Raw genomic sequence first — 24,120 nt, forward strand, 5'->3', positions numbered from 1 at the left:
GTACATTTTGTATCTGTTATTGTGCTGTTTACCTTACATTATCAGTTCGTTACTTTCCGAAGTATGAACTACGTGATTTTCCCATATCCCATAAAGCAAAAAGTTAGTGTAAATTTAAATGTATCCGAAAGCATTGCAAATGCATCCAAATGACATTGTTAAATTACTTTTGCACGTTAGGATACATTTCTGAAATGTACAGCAATCTAGAAGTTTGCGTATTTGAAATTTTTACAGTAAATGTCTGAGTGGTAAAAACGCTTTTAGCATTCCGAAAAAAAAATAGTAATGACATCTGCTATATACATTTTATTTTAAATAGTAAAATACAATAAATCAAATTAGAACATTTCATTATTTACACTGCTGGAACACTTAACAAACTATCACCTTCACACATACTAAATAACAATAATTATATCTTGCCATAAAAAGTTTTATCATTGTTAGAGAAACACACTTCAAGATTCACGTTAAGAATAGGTATACATAAAGCAACAAATTATGAATTCAACTATTTATAAAACTAAAAATATTGGAATCAAATAAATTAAGCCTATTATTGAAGAAATCGCGACGCACGTAAAACTAAACATAAAAATATATTGCAAGATTTCAAAGTAAATACGTTTTGAAAATCAAACTGAATCATCATTTTGAAACAAAATACTTAAAATATTTTTGTATCGTTAAATCTTTTCTTTGTCTGAGCTTCATCGTCATCATTATCAATACTGAATCATTGGCTACACTACTCAACACCTTTGCTTAACTCTGTTTAGTATTTACGATTTTCTATCTCGTATCTGATGACTAGATACTACAGAAAGATAGCTACAAAAGTAATACCTTTATATGAATTATATATAAGAGTTACATGGCAGTTGTGATAGCAAACTCATAAAAGTAAACTTGAAGAAATCTTTTTGCAGAAATGCATTGAATTGATGGTGATTTATTTTTAGCATAGCCCGTTCATGCTTTTCTCGTTCTTAATTTGTAAAATTTAAAGATTTTGTTTAAATTAGCTTCAAAAGTTTAAATAAGAGAATGTGGGGTAAAAATAAGGGGCAGCATTTATTTTAATATAAGATTCACTGTTGAGATTTAGGCTGTGACTCTTGAGAAACAAAAAAGACTTCATAGCATTTGCTACATTTCTTTGTTTAAATTCACCAATCACCCGTCACTACCTGAGTCTGTAAAGAAATTAGGTATTTTGGAAGCAGAAAAGATGAAAAATGAGCAACGCTTTCGCCGGGAATCAAACCACGGTCTTCTAGAATACGCGCCCAGCATGCAGACCACCACACCACGAAGGCATGCCAAGAAGACGGGAGTAATGCCTTATAAGTCTATGATGAATTATTCATAACACTAACAATATAAATGTAAAAAAAAAAAAGACTTCCTGAGTGTTTATAAACCCCAAAATGGTCTGTTTTCCGAACTTTAATACCGAAAATTTACTCATTAAAGCAGTTTCTATTTTATTATAAACTAGCGTTTACCCGCGGCTTCGCTCGCGTTTAATGTCCTTAAATAAGTTTCAAAGACTATTGAAAAGAAAAGAAAATAATTTAATTTTTTTCCTTATGGCCTGATCAGGATAACAGGATAAAATTTTAGTTACTATTACTTATTTTTTAAGTTAAAAATACACTCCAAGTAAAATTTCAGTAAATACTACCCTTCTTCATTGAGCTAAAAAAGAAATCCATATTGATGTCGTTAAGATGCTATTCTGCATAATTTTTTAAATCCGATTTGGATATATCAAACATTGCAATCTTATGTTTTTTTTTTTTACTAACAGATTCTAAAATTCTAACTATAATATTATAAATGCGAATACACTAAATGGCTAAGCGTGAAAGCGTAACAAACAAACACACAAACAAACTGACATTCGCATATATAATATTAGTTAAAGTAAATTTATCGTTGGTTTTTTCTACTTTACTTTAAATTATATTAGTTAAAGTAATATGTAAAGTATAAAATGTTTGCGCCACGCACCTGCGCGCACCACGCACCTGCGCGCGCCACGCACCTGCGCGCCACGCACCTGCGCGCAGACAAATTTTTACATAATTTAACTTATCGTTATGAAACTTTCAACATTTATTGTTTATACAGCGACAATCATTTTAAGCTATAAATGCTTTGGCTTAAACCACGCATTTTATAGATTATAACCTTTTCTAATATATCAAAAACATTTCTTGAAAATTTTATGACGATCGGTTAAGTGATTAAGGCGTGAAAGCATAATAAACAAACTCACATTCGCATTTATAATATTAGTTAGGAATATATGTATACAATTCAAAGTTTGGTAATGATGTGCAGAATTGAAATCAGTGTCATGGAAGGCGAATCTCCCTTTCACCACCTGCTAAAACGAGTATCATCTGCAATGAATTAATTTTAAATATATTTGCTATTTTAATCAATGATTGCTGTTCTGAGATGCTGCGAAATTGCGAGAAAATCAGTGAACAGTTTTATGCAATTAAAAAAAAATATTCTGGAATACATGAAAAAATAAAAAAATCGGGAGAAAGGGTACATAAGTCAAGAAAAGACATTTTTGGAATACATTTATGAACTCTTTTCTTAAAAGGGATACATTAAATTTCTATTCCTTACATGATTTTAATATTTTTTCCCAACTTATGCGCACCATTACTTTATACAATGGAAATTTAGAGCAGATGATTTTTTTTCCATTTTCCCAGATATTCGCTTATATATTATGGCTTAATATTAAAAATTGTTATGATTTATAATGCATTAATTATTAGTTGCATTTATTATTGCTCTAGGGTGAATTTTTGATATCAACAGGATAACAGTTTATGTGCACCCAGTTTGGCACTTTAAACATAACTGCTCTAATTAATTTCATTTATTCTATTACCTCACTTTGATTTATTCACATTAGGCAAGCAATTTATTGATATGTTCAAAAATAAATTACCATTCTTGATAAATTACAAAACAATTAACTCCCGATTCATCGGAGTAATACCGATGACAGCACCCATGAGATAAGTAGTTAAGATCACTGAATACTGAATTCGACGCGGGTTCAGGCCTAGGCGAACAGGCTAGCAGCATGGCCCGTTTTCGTGGTTTTACCTATATGTAACATGAATATCGGCAATTTGCCTCAAAAGTCCTTCACGAAGGCATCCTCCCTTTTAGGCAGGTAGCCTTCATATGCTACGCCATGTTCAAATGACCTGGCGACACCCACGATGAACAGAAAACTTGTGGCCGCAGTTAAAAACATAAGAAAGAGGAATAACTGATATAATTAACAGAAAAATACTATTAACAATTTGTCCGAATTTTCAAGCAGTTTCAACAGAAAATTAATAATGTATATATTTAAAATAATTTATATATATGTAATTTTAGTCAGTTTTTATTTTAAATTCTATATTGTAAAGTATCGTTTACGTAATATGGCTTTTGCGCTGAAGTAACGTGCCGTAGCACTTACAGAAGTATGAAAGGATGAGATATTTTATTTCATGGGACCAAAGGATCCAAATGAGAGTTTGCTTTTCACAAAAGAATGGATACGCAAATGTCAAAGAGAAGATTCTATTAATGTGAAGAGCGGAAAAATCTGCAGCGAACATTTTCTATGCAGTGTTTATGAAGATGATATGAAAAATCGCTTGTTTGGATAGCCACAAAAATAAACTGTTGAAATGGAATGCTGTGCCGAAAGCAAATTATGATGACAATAATAAATCGAAATTGATGATGACAATAATAAATAAAATTTTAATGATTTTGAAATAAAACTCACAAATGAAAATGTGGATCATGCTGAATGTTTAAGGATAAACAAGAATGCATTGATAATTTGAAGAACAAAATAATATCCTTAGAAAATTGTATTAAATTGTATTAAAGTATTGAAAAATAGAGAAAAGAAAAATTTTAGAATGTTTGTTCAGCGACAAAGAAGGTGGACGACATCTAGACAGAAATTAGTATCAGAAATTAAAATCTCAAATAGCGAAATTTGGGGGGAGGTGGAGCACAAATCGGAGGATTTGGAAAAATGTCTAAAGCCTATTTTTATAAGGACGCAGATTGATGCATTACTGAAAAAGAAGAAAAAAATCAGGTGGACTAGTGAAAATATTTCACGTTGCATCGTCATAAGAGCTCTGTCATCTTAAAGCTATGATTTTTGGAAAGAAAAAAATTGGAATATCTTTACCTAGTATTATCAAATTAAAGAAATGGTGTTTATTTTATTTTTTAGTGTTTTCTAAATTTTAGTGTAGTCCAAGAATTCAAAGTAATGTTCTTACTCTAAAGAAGGAAAGAGGCGAATATTTGTATTCTGTAGAAAAAATATGCGTTCTCAGTTTCGACGAAATGCATATAGATTGAAAATTCTGCTATGACTCTAAACTGGATTAAGTTGGTTCTTTTCAAAATGTGCAGTTTGTTTTAATCAGAGGTCTCATTTCGCGCTCTGCCTCAAATTACTGAGAAACCGCGTTTTAGATAGAGGATTTGTTTTAGAAGATGTAACTGTTTTAAATTTTGATATTATTAAAGCGGTTTTTAAACAGAGATTGAGAAGAAATCAAATTGTGTCACAAACTAAAACCAAATTATTTAATGGTCAAGGGAAACGAGAGACAAAAAGTCGCTCCAGAGAAAACATTATTTTCAAAAAGTACCGCAAAAGGTATACTCTACCCCACAGGAAATCAGAAAGCATCTGACTTCTATGAGTTAATCGATAATATCTTAGGTATTATGAATAGTACCAAAATAGTACCAACAAGAATAACAAGTATTTAACAAACTAATTTTTTTAAGTACTTGTTAAAGTTATTCTTATTGTATCCCTTGTAACTAATTATTGATTAGGTTTTGTGCTAGATTAGCATTCTAGATAAAATATAATAGTATAAAACATCAACGTAATTGGCATAAAAAGACCTGCTTCCTTTACTCACACTTTTGAAAAATTAAATAACTGTTTTAGGTACTCTGAATAAAGCTATTTTGTCAAAATTAAGATAACAATATTATATACATTTATTTAATTGTAATATAGATATAAGTATAAATTACAAAATTATTTTAAAAATATCTATTATATTGAATCGGAAGAGAATTATAACAATGTAAAATTTACAATTAGGCAAGAAATCAAACGTAGGTAGCAGAAATGTTGCCATATACTATGTCATATATGCTTAAACCTATGTCAATGTAAAGTTGTTTTTTGAGTAAATTTAAATAGCTGCTATTAGAAGTTATCTTAGAAGCAGCATAAAAATTCTCTCAGTTAGCATGCAAATAAAGAAATGATTAGAAATAAACGTGCATTAAATAAAAAAAACCTGCAAATAAAAATAAAAAACCACGGAACTTTATGTTAAAAGAGTAGCACATTTTATCTATTATTTTAAAATTGAGTAAGCATTATTAAATTTTTTAATGGTTCAGTCTAAAATGCATAAAGCAGTAACATTGCCTCTTCCAAATTATAGCTATCTTTCACACAGAGCTCATTTTAAACGCTGGTTCAAAAACGCTAATTTCCAAGCTGTGAATTATATTGGCGCGCTCAGTGTCATCATGGCTACGTCATCACTTCTGACTTTCTGCTTCAGGGGGAAAAGCTCTATGAGCTAGCCCTTCTCTTCTAAGTCCTGCATTATCTGCTGTCATCGCTGTTATCCTACATCTTTTTAATTTTCCTTTTTGAGGTTTCTGTTGACAGTTTTGTTTTGCATTGATATATTCATAAATATATCAAACTCTATTTTTAATGAATTTTTTAACAGGGCCTAGTTAACAGGCAATACGTTTAATCTGCCCTTCGTAAAGCTCGAATTAACTGCATTTCGTTCTATTTAAGAGTGTGTCAATCTTAAATAGAACGTATTATTCCAATATTAATCTAAGATTTTTCGACAAGATATACTTGGAAATGCATAGCAGTGTTGTAAATAAAGCCTTTCTTTACGGCAAAAAACCCTTATTTAAATTCGAAAATTCTTGGAACTATATGACAAACTAGTTGGCACAATATAAGAACAGCAAGAAAACAGCAACACTGAATGTGTTTACGTTTTACAAATATCACTCTAGCCTACTTAACAAGCACACGTTTCAGAATTTGAAACGCTCATTAAAATGAAGATGGTGGTTCAGATTTTGTCAGCCGTAACTGTTCTTGAACTTGTTGTATTTAGAAAGCAACAAATCTTCAATAACTGGCATTATGCAGCCACAGATTGGCTTTCTTTTTTACACGCAGAAATTTTCTTCTAAGGAGATAAACGTAGATTTATTTTATAGCGTTCGGACATTTGCAGGTCGCTTGGCAGGACTTGTAACGCTCGTTGCCGAGCTCACCACACAGCCAAGAATTCCAATTTTTGCTCAGCTCTGCGCAGTTCACCCAAAAATCAGAATAAGGACAGCTGTTCGCTGCGGAGGAAATGCAGGTAATTAATTTCGAGATCCACAGAGAAGAGAAAAGATAGCTTAAGAATAAAATAGACATTAAAACAAAACATTAATAATTATATATGACATATAAAACAAGTAATATAACACATGGTACAGGGCATATAAAGGACTTGAAAATAAGACGAATTCTGTCTCGTTATTATTAAATCTAAATTAACAGGAATTGATTACTCTTGATACACTTCACGATAAAAGCAAGATTCACAGCTACTCCGCATACAGACAGGGTTTATATAACTTTTGACATGTCTTCGAGAACATTCTGGGGTAAACCGGTCTCGCGTCTACGGTATATTGCCAATTTTATAACCAAATGGGCGATTTCGCGCCAAATCTGGCAACCCTGTCTTTCCTTGCCATTTTCTGTAAACCTTAACACCGCATTGTGGGAAAGCTGGTTGGATGCCATAAAATCTGGTTGGATGCTATCTGAAAACTAAATGAACGGATTAGGATGAGGGATGAACAGACCAATCCAAAACCTCATCTACCATACAGTAATCGAGAAGACTGCCCTATACGGGGCAGCCATATGAGCAGAACCACAAATCATTAGAACTTTTAGCAGAGAAGTACGAGACACCGGCACACCATATGAGTACCACCCAGGAAAGAAAAATAATATCGCATTAAGCATGAAAAAGAAGTAAACGAAAAGAAATTCCCCCAACTCTATACAGACGGTTCCGGCCTAGAAGAAGGTAACGGCATCGCAATCAAAATCTACCTAGAGTTGAACTCGACAACAGAACAGTAGTTCCATCTAGATCAACAAAACACTATATTCAACGCGGAATCAGAAGCGCTCTTTCAAGCAATAAAATACAGCATCACAAACTCCCTAAAAACAGCATTTATCTTTACAGACATGCATGCCATCGCAAACCCGCACCACCGATCGAAATAAATCCAAGAGATTACAGAAAGAACTTCAGCATCACAAAATCTACACTTCTTTGTCACTTGGCTGAAGGCACATGCAGGGACAAAAGGCAACAAGAAAGCTGACATCCTAGACAAAGAAGCAGCTAGAGATCAAAATGCACAAAACTTATCAGTGCCATGCCTGGCTCTCACCTTAAAAAAATCGTAAGCAACAAATCTAAAGCTGAATGGCAGAACTGGTGGGACAACGTCGAACAAGAAAGATAGATATATCAATTGTTCCTAAAAGTAGGCACAGCATCCAGTTTAATTAGGAGAGAAATAACGTGGTTACTATCAGGGCATGGCCCTTTTCCCACGTACTTTTATGCAAGGAACTTAGCAACATCAGACCTGTGTATATGTGGAGAAAGAGGCAGTCCCGAACATTACTTATTTAAATGCTCCCTCACAGCTGAGCATTATTTAATTATAAGTCCCGAATTCAGAAAGTGAAATGAATCCTTTTATAAGATATGCTATCAAGGACATCCATCTCAGAAAAAAAAATCATAAATATAATGAACTTCCTGTCCAAGGATCATTTTTTGTAAGCAGACCTAGAGATGTCCTCCATAGCATGTAAGTGCAAAAGGCACCAACTGTGAAAATATAAATGTATATATAATGGGAAAAAAGGCACTGTCCGCGGTGTGGTACCATTACAAAGCATTGCAAGCAACGCCTGGCAAGGTCACCTGTGAGCGCTGTGGGGTGTAATTATCTGGATAACTAGTGTGGCTGGACAACACCCACATTGCCAATGCTTAAATAATGAGTGTCTACATCCATATCTCAATACTACAAATTCGTTGCATATTTAAACTCGGTATGATTTGCATTCTGGTGATGACAGAATGAAACAAAAAGCAATGAATAAATGGTATTTTCTTGATTATAATACTAAAATAATCCTTCCCCTTTGTACCTTGACTCCTTTTCTTCCAGGCCGACCAGCAGCCGAGCGGTAAAGTCGTTGAACACTGATAGTTCGGTCCGAGATTCGAATCCCGCGAACGGACTGGCTGCATGGGCGTTTTCGTAGTTTTTCCCAAGTGTAACGTGTACACGAGCCAGTTTCCTTCAGAAAGTGATCCACGAAGGCATCCCTACTCTTAGGCAGATAGCACCTATACTTTCAAATTATTATTTTAAAGTTTTTAAATACATTCGCCGTATAACGCGAATCCTTTTCATTACGAAGAAAACTGAAAGATATATGAATGATGCTCTTATCTCTTGAAGTCATTCAGTCGAAGATTTTTCCCAGACTTTCGAACAATGGTATACCGAAGTGAAAAAGCGATAAGGGGAACAATATGTGTGTCTTGGAAATGGTTAAGGTACTAAATAGTTGACGGTGCGTTGCACGATGCAGCTGTGCACAAGAATGTTATTCTAGGCTTTCGAGAAAAGGTAGACATTATTTGAGGTAAGAATGCACTACCGATCTGAATGAATGGGAAGTTAGTAGTTAGATGTTTTCTCTTTCTGCAATCATTTGAAGGCATGAATTTCAAGAGAACATCGAAGGCAAGGAAAAGGAGACCAAATGCGACATGCTAGTCTAAAAATAGTGTGTGAGTGGATTATAAAACGTAGAAAGAAATTAAATCCGAGAACATTCAAAAGTCATTTAAAAAATGTAGTATATCTAACAATATCTATGGAATGGAAGATGATCTTTGGTACTTGTACCAACCTCCTTCAATATGATTCTGTACGTAGTTACTGTGCGATTATCTCCACCCATTTATGTCGTCTTGTCATTCACACGGAAATGGAGTATCCCAACAAGATAACTGTACCTCTTACAGGTCCCGGTTGGCTACTGGCTGGTTGGATAAGCGTTCTTCTGACATAAATTGGCTACTTAAAAGCCCTGACTTAAATTCTATTGCGCATCTTTCGGATGTTTTGGAGAAAGGTTTGAAATCTCATCACACAATACTAGCGACTCTTCCTGAACTATAGACAGCTCTATCCGATGTTTAGCAAGCCATTCCCGTAGAATGCTTCCAGAAACGTTTTGAATCTATGCTTCGTCGTTTGGCAGCCATTATAAAGGCCAGAGGAGGCTCAACTCGTTATTGACTAGCTATCCCTAATTCAGTGGCACTTCAGTGTATAAATAAATTAATATTGAACAAATTATAAATTTCTTTTACATTATAGAACAATTAAGGTAAACAAATAAGGTAAACTCAAAGTGAAATATGCGTTATATCGTATCTAACAAGGAATATAAAGCAAGAGCATGTTCATAATTACTTACTACACAGTTTCTTGTACTTGCAGTGTTTCGGACACTTTTCACAAGGTTTTCCAGCAATGTAGGGCTTGCCTAAGTTTCTTGGATCATTACCTCTGGAAGAAAAACAATTGCAAAATTCGATATCATTTTCCATACACTATTATCATAAAACATATAAATTTTATGAAGTTGAATTGCAAGACAGTTTTGAGTAAAAATCGAATTGCATTGCATATCTTGGGTTAAAAACATAAATCTGATTCTCTAAAAACAAACGGAATATTTAATTACAGTTTACAATTCTTGGTTGACTTTACATTTATTTTGGAACAGCAGTTAAAGAACGTCCTGGATAAGAATTAACCAATCAGCCAAATTTAATTTACGGTTTTTTAGAGTAATTTCTACGAAATTAAAAAATGAATCAGAATATCATTAAGTAAGTCCATTTTTAATGTGCACATTTAAATTTTTGGACAAATTCGGTTCAGTTTACCTTCGCAAAGTATGTTTTATTTTTCCTTACGCACGCTTGTACTCTTTCTTCAGAAACTGACTTTAAAGGCCAGAGGTTACATTCTCTTGAACTGAGTTAAAATTTTAAGCTTCTTGTTTTTTCATAGGAATATTTGTTTTTAATAACGCTCGAAACCATACGATGCCTCAAGTTTGAGAGCATTATTTAAACGCAAAATTAATTTAGTTGCTTTACAGCTTTTATATGATATCTGGTAGATAAGTCTGTCCAAAACAAAATATTGTTGCGTGAGTACGGGTTCATAATGAAATGAATGCACAAGTCGATAAAAGGTTAATAAAATTTATTCTTATCTCAAGAAATAAAGCAAAAGGCTGAAATTTCCTCAGAGATATTCCTACAATATCACAATATCTCACAGTAGTTATATTTTGAACTACTAAAACGTTAAATAGAACTCAATTCAAACTCCGATTTCACCGCAAATTCGCTACAATCAACAACAAGAATAAGTAAACAACTGAACTGAGATGTTTTTGTCCGACTTTTTAAAGCTTCTCAATCATGCACGAGAACATTCTGGTGACTTTTGTTTCTCGAGTTTTCTGGAAAGAAAAAGAGTACAATTACGAGATATCTATTTATTTCATGTTAAAAGCGCGTGCTCCTGTATTTTAAATTTTTCTGTCTGGCTTTCTCTTCAAAAATAAGTCTCGTGATGCATTGTACGGGAATATAAAACAATTTTAATTTCATTTCTACTAAAAATAGGAAACTAAATACATAAACCTTAACAATATCTTCCCTTTGATAGTCTGTTTGTTGAAATAAATCAAGACTTCTTCTAATGCACTGATTTAAATAAGCGGAACCATTTACTATTCTTTAAAGAAAGACTAGTTCAGAAACATAGTTATTGCTCTTCATCTATGATATACAACATCGATATTTCTTGTTAATTTTTATCCTGAAATATACAAGGGCATTTTTTTTTGGCTCAAATATCTTTACCATTTCTATTTTGGAGCCGTTTATTTGGCGTAGGATTTCATACCTAGATCTCGTTTAATTCAATGAACAGTGTATTTTGATATCTTCAATTTTCCAGCAATCTGACGGATAGAGATGCTGGATTTCTTAAGAAACTTCCATGAGCCGAGACCACGTTCATAAGCTGTTGGCATTTTGTTATTGGAACCCCGTTTTCTAAGCTTTTGACTGACATAAACCTGTCTATGTTTTTCAATATTGGTTTAAAACTCAACGAATCGTGGTTGGTTTATGATGTTTGACTACTTTCGTTATACCTCCTTCCAGTTCTGGTAACCGTTCTTCCATGAAATATGGGCTCGACTACAAATAAACAAAGTACTTCTGTAGAGCTTAAACACAAGCAGTTTTGTTTCCTCTGGGATCATAACCGCAAACCTACACATTTCTCCCTTAATAGGTTGCGTTAAATGAGGTGGCGTTTTATAAATGGTGGTCAGCATTCAATTGAAACTTACATGCGAGGAATTTGAAGGAAATAAGGAATTTGAATGAAGGAATACGAGGAATTACACATGAGAAATTTGAAGGACACCAAATTTTCAAGACGATGAATTGTTGTTAAGACGCCAACTTGAAAAATCTGCATACCTAAACCAACTTTTATAAGTGTAACTTAATTATTCTAGTGATCTCATCCTTATGCAGTCTTTATATTTCCCTTATTATATTTTATTATATTTCTTTATTATATCATAAAACTAACTGGCAATTAATATTCAAAAATACCTCACTATTTAATATTATAGCTACACTGCACTCTCTAGTACCTTAATAACACTCATGTAGTCGGTCTAATATAACATACCTTCGGCGGGATCTTTCATTAGCAGTCCAGGAACATTTATCTATCTTTTGAGAAATTCAAAACAGGGTTTATACAGCCTCTCAACACATCGTATATGCTACTGCGTTCGTACTTCTGTTTAAATGCGTCAGAGATCAAAGGCTGCGCAAACAAATTATTTCTGGAATAACATACATCGTCGCCACCAAATGTTGTTAATGCTCATGCACTATTATGTATATCGGGTGTCTGCAATAAAACAAGTCTGCAAATACTCCACCGCGTGCTTAAAGGATAATTCAAAGCATTAAGAGTCAACTATTACAGCATTCATCTTAGGATCTAGACAATTAGCACATCCAAATGGTAATTCAAATATCCGGGTTCGAACCTCACCGAGGGCACAATTGATTGTATATATAATTCAAAAGAGATTGGTATCTTGGCGTGAAATATTTAATGGTCTCAGTAGCGTCTGAATTAAAATGTGATGAACAATAACTTGTTACAACCATGATTTGTTCGACTGGATCGCGTGCCTTCTCCCATCGCCTGCCTTCACGTAAGTACGTAAGCAGAATAAAATAATGCCTAATTCGAATTAAAATTGGGCACTTTTCTGTTAAGAGAAACAGTACTCAGATTCTCCTATCACTGTTTAGCAATAAATCCAGCTTGTATTCGGTGAAGTTGTGAGGTATTTTCCTATTTCTTACCGCATATCTTTGAGATGTAATTGGAAGAACGTCCGTCTACCAGTCGAGAGGTCAAGAGCTGAAATCCCGGCCAAGGCATTGCACATTTTTCATGTTTCCTGCTTCAACAAATATAATGACTATAGTGGAGCCTGAACTAAAATGTATTGGATGATAATTCGTCACCATCATAGTTTAAAGACTGGGTCTCCGACTCTGTAGTCGCCTTTTAAGTAAGGGAGAATGTAAGATATTTTCTCCTTCCTTATCGCGTGTTTCTGTCGTGTAACTGGAAACAGGTCTGACTAGAAATGGGGAGGTCGGGAGTTCGAATCCCGAAGGCACTACATACTTTTCATGTTTCCTGCTTTGACAAACCTAATGACTCTACAAGCTCTGTTTTTATGCAAAACCAACCTCTTTAAAATTATATACGATTTAAGACCGTTTTAAAAGAATAGATTTCAGCGTGATACCAGCATCTCACAATAGACGGAATGTTACTCACTGCTATGAACATGGAGTATAGTTTAATTATGCTATTGTCTATTGAATGGCTATTTGACGAGAGAGTGCTTCTTTTGAGAATATGCAACATATTTGAATGTATAAACCAGCATACATTTTTGACTGGTTTGCGAATTTATGAAGTTGAGAAAAGCTTAAAAAGAAAAACATTTAACAATTATTAACAAGGATAGATTTTTTTAAGCACGTTTATGATTAAACAATCAATAATAAAAAAAGGAAAAGAAAGTGTCATAGTATAGTTAATCACATTTAACCTTGGAGTCCTCAAAAGAAATTAAATGACAGAGGACACAAAAAATGACGAAACTTCCGTTTTCCTGATACTTACATAGGACAGTAATTACAGACGTAATTGAAGAAGGGTCTATTCGCTACGTCTTTCCCACAGAATTTGAAACCACATCCAATTCGATGACTGTTGTACCAAACCATCTGCAACGGCAAAAGAAAGAAGTTGTTTTCACATTTCATTCTCCGAAGAAATAAGCAGAATCTATATTCAAGAAGTGATAAAGGGACCGAAGAGAAAGCGCCCACGCAATTCTTATTTCTACGTGTTGAATAGGAGGGCGGAAACTGGCTTGTCTTTTGTTTTAGATGAAAAGAAAACGTTAAATTTTGAGAAAGGTGATATTTCCTTCGTATTCGTGATATTTTTCTGCGATGCATTTGAAGATGAATCATATTACCATAATATGGCCTATTATATCCATGCTACATCTACATTAATGAAGTTTTTGAATGAATTTTATAACACATAGAAACACTGGTTTTTATTAATTAAGGTTAATAAAAGATTAAGTAAACATTTGCTGCATGACAAAAAGACATGCCTAAAATTATTCATAAACATACATAAAGAGGTACTACAAATTGAATAATGCTAAAATATTGTTAATTCAAGCTGTATAAAAAATAATTAAAACAAACTGTCATCGTCCGTTGTGGAATGTTATCTGGTGGAAAAATACACTTCGCAAGCATCTTTCTATACTATTAGTTAAAGAGCCAATTAAGACCTAAGGATCAAATACCATTCTTGTAACATAATAAATCTGGACCAGGAGCAGAAAAAATAAGACCACTGAATATTAGTAGATGAATCTGGTTTCGAATATCGGCGAAACGACTAGCGACATTCTATGAATTCTGACAGACAGTAGAAGCTTCCTTCAATACCTTAAAAACTGGTCTAAGATTATGGATAAGACTGGTCAGAATATCATAACTAAACGTTTTGAGCTTGTACAACGTAAATCAATATATCTCCAGTGGATATCGTCCCATTTTGGGGTGTATGTAATGATATAGCTAACGATCTTGCAAGGAAAGACTGTGATCTCTCTACCCCCTTTCTACTGATTTAAGCCCATCCCACTAAAAAAATAAAATGAACATGGAGTGGAAAATTTCTCCTGCTCGGTATTGGTATATCGCTGAACAGCCAGACATGTCACTACAGAGTAAAAGAACTATATCTCTCCAAACGGCCATGGCCAGATTCAGAAGCGGGCATCTTCGATGAATAGAATACAACGGGGGGAGGGAGAACCTTTTCCTCATGTGCCTGTTTCCTCCCTGCCTCTCCCGCTTACCTACTAGATTGTATAGGCGTCTCCTTGAGACAGCCATCGGCTGAGCAGGATAATGTTAGCGATTCACTTGAGTGGCAAGGTCTCTTGGACTTGGTGTAGGCTTTCCTGACCTAAGGGGATTAGTATCAACAACAAGATATCGGCGAATAAACTAACTGCATCGTCGTTTGTCTCGTGTGTTACATCAATATCAGCCCTTAGAAGGTCCTCCTCGAAGGCATTCCTCCTTAGGTACGTTAGATTTGTATTACCTGAATCATCAACCACCAGGAGGTTCAGAAGACAAAACTGACCTGTCCAACATGTCCGTTCTAAGACAGCTCCAGAAATCCTCGATAGGATTGAGATCTGGTGAATTGATTGAGAACGCTATTCTACTAATAAACACGAACAACTGTTGCCATTCACACAAACTCAATAGTAAAATAAAGCATGTTGCCAGTAACAAGATTATTGTTAAAATCATAACATAAAATTAAACATTGAAAAAATAAATAAGGCAAAAGAAATGCAAATATTAAATATACATCCAACACGGGGTAAACCATTCGGGCAATATACTGAGTTTAAAGGTCACAATAGCAACATTATCATTAATAACCCCCCCCCCAAAAAAAAAATCTTCGCCTGTAGTAATACAAAATAGCCTCGAAAGGGAATACAAAATTTAAACCTTTTTCCTTTCCACGGTTGTGGACTCTCTGATACAGAGATGGATTTCGGTGCAATCGTTTCTTTTGATTCTTCTCCAAACAAGTAAATGGAAAATATGTCTTTTATGACTATGGAATGAAAGGTTGCATGCGCCCCGCGCTTTTCAGCTGAAAATATACCCGAAACTTTATTTCAATTGATCTAAGACATAGCCATGACTAGTACTTGGGAGTAGTCATTTTGATTATTTTTGAAGACGATGCCATCTCAAAGGTCTATCTCTGGAAGATACTGAAATCAGAATGCAGTGCAATAGTCTTCTCGCATAAAACCATGCTGATAGTCTTCGGAAGCATTCCAGTACCTTTGTTTATTCGAGTTTCAGTGGTTGTTGAGCGGTCCAAAGCGGTTTCTTCGTGTCCGTCATTAAATGATGGTCTTCACATGCTACAGTTCCTCTCGAATGATCTTGACCAGAAAGCCAGCTAACTGTTTCCTGCTTCAAACATGCTACCATATTTTTGAGATTAGGTTTTGTAGAATATTCAGCTTTCTTCACACATACAAATGTATTTGATCAGCTCGAGTCAATACACTGATTATAGCTCAAGTTCATAGCCTAGTCAAATGCGCTTGGATGTCATGTCCATCGACTACTGTCGATTTTTAAAACTCGACAATCGCCAGTTTGGGCTTTAATCATGTGATTCACACATTATTAACAATCTTTTAAAATTACTCATTTAATCTGACCACTTTCAGAATCATCAGGCTGCATTTAATCAAAATACGTAAGCGATGTGAAATAAGTTTCCTTTAACAATTCGCTCGCATTTGTCTAATTTATATATTAAGTGCAAATGCCTGCGTTATACCGGGTTTTTTAATTCGGCAGTATAAAATTTCTATAAATAATTACATTACGTGGAATTTTAATGTCTTTTACAATTACCATAAATTTCATAGTTTTCTTTCTTTTTCATCACCTGTGAGTAACTTAAAACTCCAGTTCATGTTTATTTAATACCAAGACTTTTGAAATTTTAAAGTGTATGTAAAGAAATCTCAACTAATTTGTAGTCCTTTTAAGTTCAAATCTTATAGCAGTCACAATAATGAGCCGTCATATGCTTTGCAACTCCAAAAAGGCTGTTGAATTACGAGGGTTATTTTTTTTCCGACCTCCAATCGCACAATACGATGGCCAGGCATGCGGCAGGTGGATTGGTGTACACAGTAGGCGACTGCGCATCTCCCCATACACACGCTCTGTTACTGGCGAGTTGAATACGCCATTTCCTGTTGAGTTGCAGTCACGTAAACATGGCTGTCGCATGGACCTTATAAGAAATAGACTAACCCAAACGGGTTTTCTCCCTCGTTTAAGGCGTTGCCGGCTGTCACCTTGATCACATCCCGAGAAGTAGGGACGACTTGCAGAAATTTAACATTGGTTGTCTATTGCAGCGTGTATAGTTGTCAAGAAAAAGCTCGTTGTAGCGCCTCATTTAACAAATTAGAATTTCTACATATTTTTATTTTTGAAATTGAGATTGATTTTTAAAAATTAAGCATATTTATCAAGCATAATTAACATTCCAAATAATTATAAAGCTATTGCATGCTTTCAGCACTGGATATTTTTTTAGCTTTTCCTATGCTGTAAGGAAATTTGTAACTACTTCTTTTAGAAAATAATATTTTAAATCTGAACTAATAAAAAATTTCAAACAAGCAATTTTCTCTTGCAATTTTTATGAATTTTATTGGTGTAAATAAGTAAAAAATACTAAAATATTTAAAAACGAACTTTTGAAAGTTTACTGATTCTTCCGCGAAGTGTGAATTGCCAGCTGTTATTCGTTTCTTGCAGGCAGAAGGGAACAGTGCAGCGGAAATTCATCCAAGAATGAGTCGAGTGTATGGACACAGCTTTATGAGTGATAGCGTTGTTCGTGAGTGGTGTCGAAAGTTTAAAGATGGCTGAACTGATGTGCATGATGAAGGCGGTCAAGGACGCATGTCTGTCGCTATTTACGACATTGTTCAACGAGTTGACCAAGCGGTTAAGGATAATTTAAGGTTCACCATAAATGAATTATCGATGAAATTTTCCGGAAGTTTCAACATTTTCCCAGTTATTGAAAAGTGATTATTATAGTTATTGAGTGATCGTTATTGAAAATTTGTGCTACAGAAAAGTTTGCGCTCGCTGGGCCCCACAGATGTGAACTGACGACCACAAAATTCGCCGAATGTTTGCAGCGTTGGAGTTCCTTGACCGTTACAATACTGATGGAGAAGATGTTTTGAAATCCATTGTGACAGGTGGTGAGACATTTCTTCAATATGACACGCCCGAAATGAAACGGCAATCACAACAATGAATGCACACAAATTGACCAAAGAGACCCACAAAATTCAAACGAACCTTCAACAACCGTAAGGTTATGGCAACTGCTTTTTGGGACCAAAAAGGTGTGTTGCTTGTAAAGTTCATGCAGCCTGGAACAACAATTAATGCTGATTCATATTCTGAAACTTTGCGACGCTTACGGAGAGCTATTGAAAACAAACGAAGAGATATGCTGACTTCTGGAATTGTTCTGATCCACGACAATGACTGTTCTCATAGCGCTCGTGTAACCCAGCGGCTCCCTCAGAAATTTCATTGGGACATTTTCGAACACCCACCATGTAGTCCCGACCTAGCGTCGAGTGACTATCATCTTTTCTCTGAACTGAAGCAGTAGCTTGGGAGCAGCGCTTTCAAAATTTGAGCGGAACTCAAAGAAACTGTCACAACTCACTTTTCCAATCATTGGCGGGAACATTTTATGAAGAGGGTATTGGAAAGCTTGTTCACAGATATAACAAATGCTTCAATCGTCAAGGTGATTACATAGAGAAATAACCTGTATTGTACATTACTTTTGGTAATAAAATGTTTTTTGTATATTTACCCATTTTTTCTTCATAGCCCATCGGAGGTTGAAAAAAAAAAAAAAATAGCCGACGTACTATCATCCTTTCACTCTGAAATATTGTCTTAGATTTTCCCAAATTTCAATCCATTTACGAACCGTTCTTTTATTAAATTTTGATTTATCCATAACGCTAAATAATTTGTGAGACTCAAGCAATGTATCTGTGTAGTTCATATTAAATCATTATCAGTAAGAACGTTTTTAAAGTATCATAATGCATTCATAATGTCTGCAGACACTTTGCAAAATCTATAATACAGTAAGACCCCGCTTAACGCGGGGGATACGTTCCATCAAAGTAGAGCGTAATGCGAAACAGCGCTAAACGAGGCTATCTTTACATGTAAATATTGGGGTTAGGCGAAGATGGCTAGGAAATTGGTTAGGTATTAAATTTAAAAAGTATGTTTTTTTAATAAAAATAAAACCAAACATTTATTTCTTAAAGCCCAAATTAATACCACATTATTATTTCTTACAAAAATAAAAACAAAATATAAATAAAAAAAGAATATTCTTAAAAAAAACAAATAAAATTCTCAGTCATATTTAGTTAGCCTTCCGCGTTTTCAGTGTTCTGCCTTTTTGTGACAAAAGCATCTAATGTTGTTTGCCTTTTTCTTTTGCGTTGTTCTCTTAAAAGTTCTTCATAAACGGATAGAGCATCTCTAACACCACGCCTTACTTTTGAGCTCCTGTCAAAATTCGGATCATTTTCAATGAATTGATCCATTATTTCAGTTATGGTAGACAAACTCCTTTTTACAAACGCCATCGAAAGTTCTTTTTGCTCTTCTTCTGAATCACTGCTGTCAACATTTTTGTTTTCATCTTGTTCAGTTAATTCCTTGAGCTCATCATTAGAAAGACTAGCCGCTGCTTCTTGAATTATTTCTTCGACATCTTCCACATTTACCCCTTCAAAATATATCTGTACAATACCGCACCAAACAAGAAATACAAGTACACTCTTTCGGATATGTATTTGAAACCTATCGCTGCATAATATTTCGGGGAATCCCCGTATGCTGCGAGCGATTTCGTGGAATCCCGGGTTGAAATAAAAGAGCGCTAAACCGAAACAGCGCTAAACGAAACAGCGTTAAGCGGGGTCTTACTGTATGTATATACTAATGGATAATGTAATCTACTAGACTGTAATATGTTTGAGTTCAAAACTTCAAAAATCCTTTTCAGAGTTCTCTTACTGATCTTCCAACCAACAACGCTCCTTATGGATGCCTCAGGGGTCACCAATAGGCGATAACGCCCCAAAATGGAAAACTATGGTGCAAAGGCAAAATAACAAAACGGGCCGTTGTTATGCGACGTTACAGACAGGGTAATTTGGTTTTCGGTATATAAAATCCTAGATTATAGGATATTATGTCATCTGACTTTTTTTTTTTCATTTGGAAGCGCGATAAAAGCATAATATTCATGTCATCTTTGTATATAAACTTACATGATCTTAAAATATGTATTTTTATTTGTAGAAACAGCAATAAAAATACGCGAGTGTAAAGTACAGGAAGGATCTGATTATCATCTTGAACATCGTAAATCGAAATCTTAAGACATATGTAAGTAATAATAAAAGGTTTCCTTTCATTTCGTATCTCGTTCATACCATCTTCGTAAATTTACAAAAATATAAATAAAACCAATCGAAATAGGCTCAACCATTTTAAACAAACATACATTAAAAAGACCTTTCAATTTTCTCAGAAAATACACTCAGATTTCACATCGTATGGTTCGAACAGCCATTCGAAGAAATTATGTTCATCCTTTAAAACTAAATAGTTACCTGTGTATAGTGTCCAACGACAGTTAAATTATTACTTGGACTTCCGTATGTGAAATTGAGATGTTCCATGTACCAAGCTTTAGCTACATACATCCAGTCCACTTGCTCGCTGGAGACGAATATATTTTGACCGCAGGATCCATAATCTATAAAAGAAGATCCGGGATTCAGTGGTGAAAATTAAAAAGAAAGCATTTATGTAAAGTTATGTAAAGCATTTAACACAATGGCCTCTCGATATAATGTGGATTGTGTTCAGTTAAAATTAATTCTGCCGCAATTAATTAAAAAATGAATAATAAACCCTACTCTTCGCAGTATACTGATAAGGTCACCCATATCGTATTCAGAGTGAGGGGCTTCCATGTTAAAGTTAAGAAATAAAGGTTTTAAATCGTAAAAAGGAACTGCAAGCTCATGTTATTGAATACGCAAACTGAATGAAATTCACGCTTTTTAGATAGTTGGTAAAAAAGAGGGAATCACATGCAAAAGTGTAATGCACAAACGCATGTGCAATGCACAAAAATGAGTGGTAAATATGATCATATTTATATATGGATAAATAAATCAAAATAACATTATGTATAATCTATAAATTAATTTTTAAAACTAGTTTAAAAAAAATCTGAGGATGCCTCAATGACAGGCACACAAAATCAAACTTTCGTTAGCGAATACTTATGTATCTTTAATTTCATTCATATTCTGAGCTTCAAACCTCTACCCCCGACACATCTACAGGTTCCAATGCGTGCCAAACTGGGAGGCATAATTTTTCATGCTACTTTTCGCTTTTTTTTTTTCATTATTCTATATTATTATTTTTTTATTTATTTAATGTGGTTTCATTGAACTTTCATGCACTGTCTTGCCGGCAAGGCCGTATATATGTAAGATAAAAAATATTTGAATCAAAATTATAATTTAAACTCACGGTACAATCTTTAATTCTTCCTCTCTGTTTTAAAAATTGTGATAACTTCTCTAGATTGCGTCAATTCTAGATCATTCCGTTTTGCATGGCCTGCGCAGAGCTGATGACTTAATAATTGGGAACTGAAACTTTTAACTCAAACCATAACCTTTCTCTTCGTGTGCTTCCATCTTGCCTAACTACGCACTTCAGCTTCGCTCTCTACCCTGTTAGGATGTAATTTCGCTGTCTTGCTTACTATCGCAATAATACCAAAAATATAACTGCTCTGTGAATAGGCACGACTAGAATGCCAATTGATTGTAGCTACAAATGTCAATTTCAAATAAAGCTGCCTCGACTGCCAAGTTTCTTAGATATTACGAACTCAACATATTAGCATACTACACAATCAGAAATCTTCCTCTTCTATATGCCATCGACGTGCTTCGTCATCAGTAATTTCTGCGTTTCTACATCTCTGTGTTCCTGCATCAGTACTTCTAAATTTTGCGTTTATTTTATATACATATCTATATATATCTATATAGATATATAGATATATAGATACGGAATAGAAAATTTTTTGGGATATCTGTAAGAACATATATATACGTGCATATTAAAATATGTCAAAAAAATCAAGGCAATATATTAAAAGCAAACAAATTCAGGTATAAAATACCAGGAGAATTTTTACATAAAAATCAAGAATATAACTTTTTCTCATAGTAGTTTTGGGAAATTTGTGCTTTCTTAGCAGAAACCTTGGTCGGCCAGCGGGTTAAAGGTCCCACCACGCTTAATCACAAAAATCTGATGTGTACACTACATGACATCCTTGTATGGAATATTAAATTATACGCATTTTTTCTTGCATTTCATTTAAACTTATTGGACTGAATTAAATCTACTTCGTCGACAGCACATAAACAACAATTAAATAAATGCACTCTTTAAAATTCACTATATTTTTTTACTATAGCGACATTCTGGCGCTAGGTTCACTTAACAGCGTTATGCTTCGCTCACATTATAACTCAGAATGCACAAAATTTGTATCATTTGAAGAACTATATAATCGTTGCCACATGTTCAATTCAAATGCTATAATAAAGCTAAAACGATGTATAAAAGAAATTAAGCAAACAAAACAAAAAAGAAACAGTTTTTCACAGACAATTGAGTATTTCTCATTCAATTAATTCAGTTCTCGCGACAAGGCAAAAATACATAAATACTCAAAATATCTGTATTAAAAATTACGAACTAAATCTTAAACACTTATTTCCTCGAAAAAATTCCAGAAAGGATTAAGCATGATTTAATTCGCAATAATAAATGAACGCGTTATCTTTGTTGTTGCGAAGTTAAGTTTCTCTAGATTGGCAACAAATCCACTATTCTGCTGTTTCAAATGTAAACAAGCAATGGACACCATCAAAAAAATTATTAGGCTTAGTTTCACTTAAACAACTTTAAAATTGTTGATAATTCTAAAAATATAGCATACAGATTTACTAAAGGCATAAAATACTTAACCGGAAGATAAGAACAACATAATTCAATAATTTTTAAAGCAAAAAATGTATAATTTACAAACATATAAAAGTAAAGAAACTGAGATCACTGAGCCGGTTAGTGTGCATATATATATATATATATATATATAAATATATTTATATACGTTTGTTGCTGCCGATTGCAACCACAATACGAGGTGCACATCTGCATGTTATAAGAGTCCTATATACAAAATTTCACCGTTCTGAGGCTTCTCATTTTTGAGTTATGCGAGATACGTACATACGTTCGTACAGAAGCCACGAAATATTCTCTTCAGAATTCATTTTAAAGCAGTTTTATAATTATTTTGAAGGAAAATAGTCTTTTATTCTGTTCTTACCTACTGATGTCACGCAAAAACATCGTTAAATTGCATTCGATAGCGGTCAAAATGGATATGTGTGTTGAAATATGCTGCCTGAAACTTTTCGCGATTACAATACTTCCTTTTTACTTCGTACAAGGAAGTAATTAGCAAATTTAATTGTCCAATCTATATCTTACGAATTTCAAATGTCGCCAGAGATCTACGCGGTGGTCACTTGGTGGTTTAACGACGTGGCACGAACTAAAATTTCTTTGACCTTTACTCGATTTTCTTTATTTCTAGGGCATTATTTTGGGACAGAAGTATTATTATACAAGCTGACCTCTTGTCCAGGCAAGATGCACAGGCATCCCGGAGCCCACGGTCTAGAAAGCAGATGTCAGGGCACTGCCGGCCATGGCTCTCAAAGGGCTGTTTGTGCCGCCGAGTTTAGTTAAGTATTATTATGATTCGAATAAACTTTTACGTAACATCTAGAATCGTAATATATCAAGCATTGTAATAACAAGAAATGGCTATAGTCACTCTAGGACAGTGTGCAAGGGCCCATATTTGAGTTTATACTATGAGCGAAGTTTAACCGCGTATAATCGGTTAATAAGATTAATTGAAGTAAAAGAATGTACGTCGTGTCCAAGGAATACAGCAGTTTGAATTTATATGGGCAATAAAGCACATGAAATAATTTTACTACCATTAATAACTGACAAGAGTATATGTTCCGAATAAAATATTGCCTACAGGAAGGCAAATAATTTCTATGAAATATTCAGTTTTGGAAAGGAAACAGGAAAAAGATGAAACGGTCACTGAAAATGAATAAGTAAGAAATAGTCTAATATAACTAAATGTTTGTAAATTGGTCTTAATCATTAATGGCTTTTGAATTTATTTTCTCATATCAGTAACATAAACCAATCATATGGAGTATACTGCATTCATTAGAAGTAAATTTACGACACAGAAGCAATTATTTAGTAAGGATGTGAAGACATTTTCTTCATTCCCATTCTTTTG

At 34.1% G+C, this 24,120-nt stretch overlaps 1 protein-coding gene across 5 annotated transcripts in view; it reads right to left on the minus strand.

Annotated features, from left to right (window-relative positions):
* Nucleotides 1–294: 294 nt before the first annotated feature.
* LOC118204104 (cysteine-rich secretory protein 2-like) overlaps nt 295–24,120 on the minus strand; it is a 134,340-nt gene continuing 110,514 nt past the window's right edge. For all 5 annotated transcript variants that reach the window (XM_085813336.1, XM_035376422.2, XM_035376425.2 and 2 more), the window contains exons 5-8: nt 20,294–20,439; nt 13,576–13,679; nt 9,728–9,819; nt 295–6,486 (exon numbers count right to left, since the gene is read on the minus strand). In XM_085813336.1, coding sequence (XP_085669462.1) covers nt 6,344–6,486; nt 9,728–9,819; nt 13,576–13,679; nt 20,294–20,439 — 485 coding nt within the window. In that variant the 3' untranslated portion in view covers nt 295–6,343. The remainder of the gene's footprint in view (nt 6,487–9,727; nt 9,820–13,575; nt 13,680–20,293; nt 20,440–24,120) is intronic.

Source organism: Stegodyphus dumicola, chromosome 3 (genome assembly GCF_044657685.1).
Source record: "Stegodyphus dumicola isolate Sdum_Otavi_A_Nest chromosome 3, ASM4465768v1".
In the NCBI taxonomy this organism is placed as follows: domain Eukaryota; kingdom Metazoa; phylum Arthropoda; class Arachnida; order Araneae; family Eresidae; genus Stegodyphus; species Stegodyphus dumicola.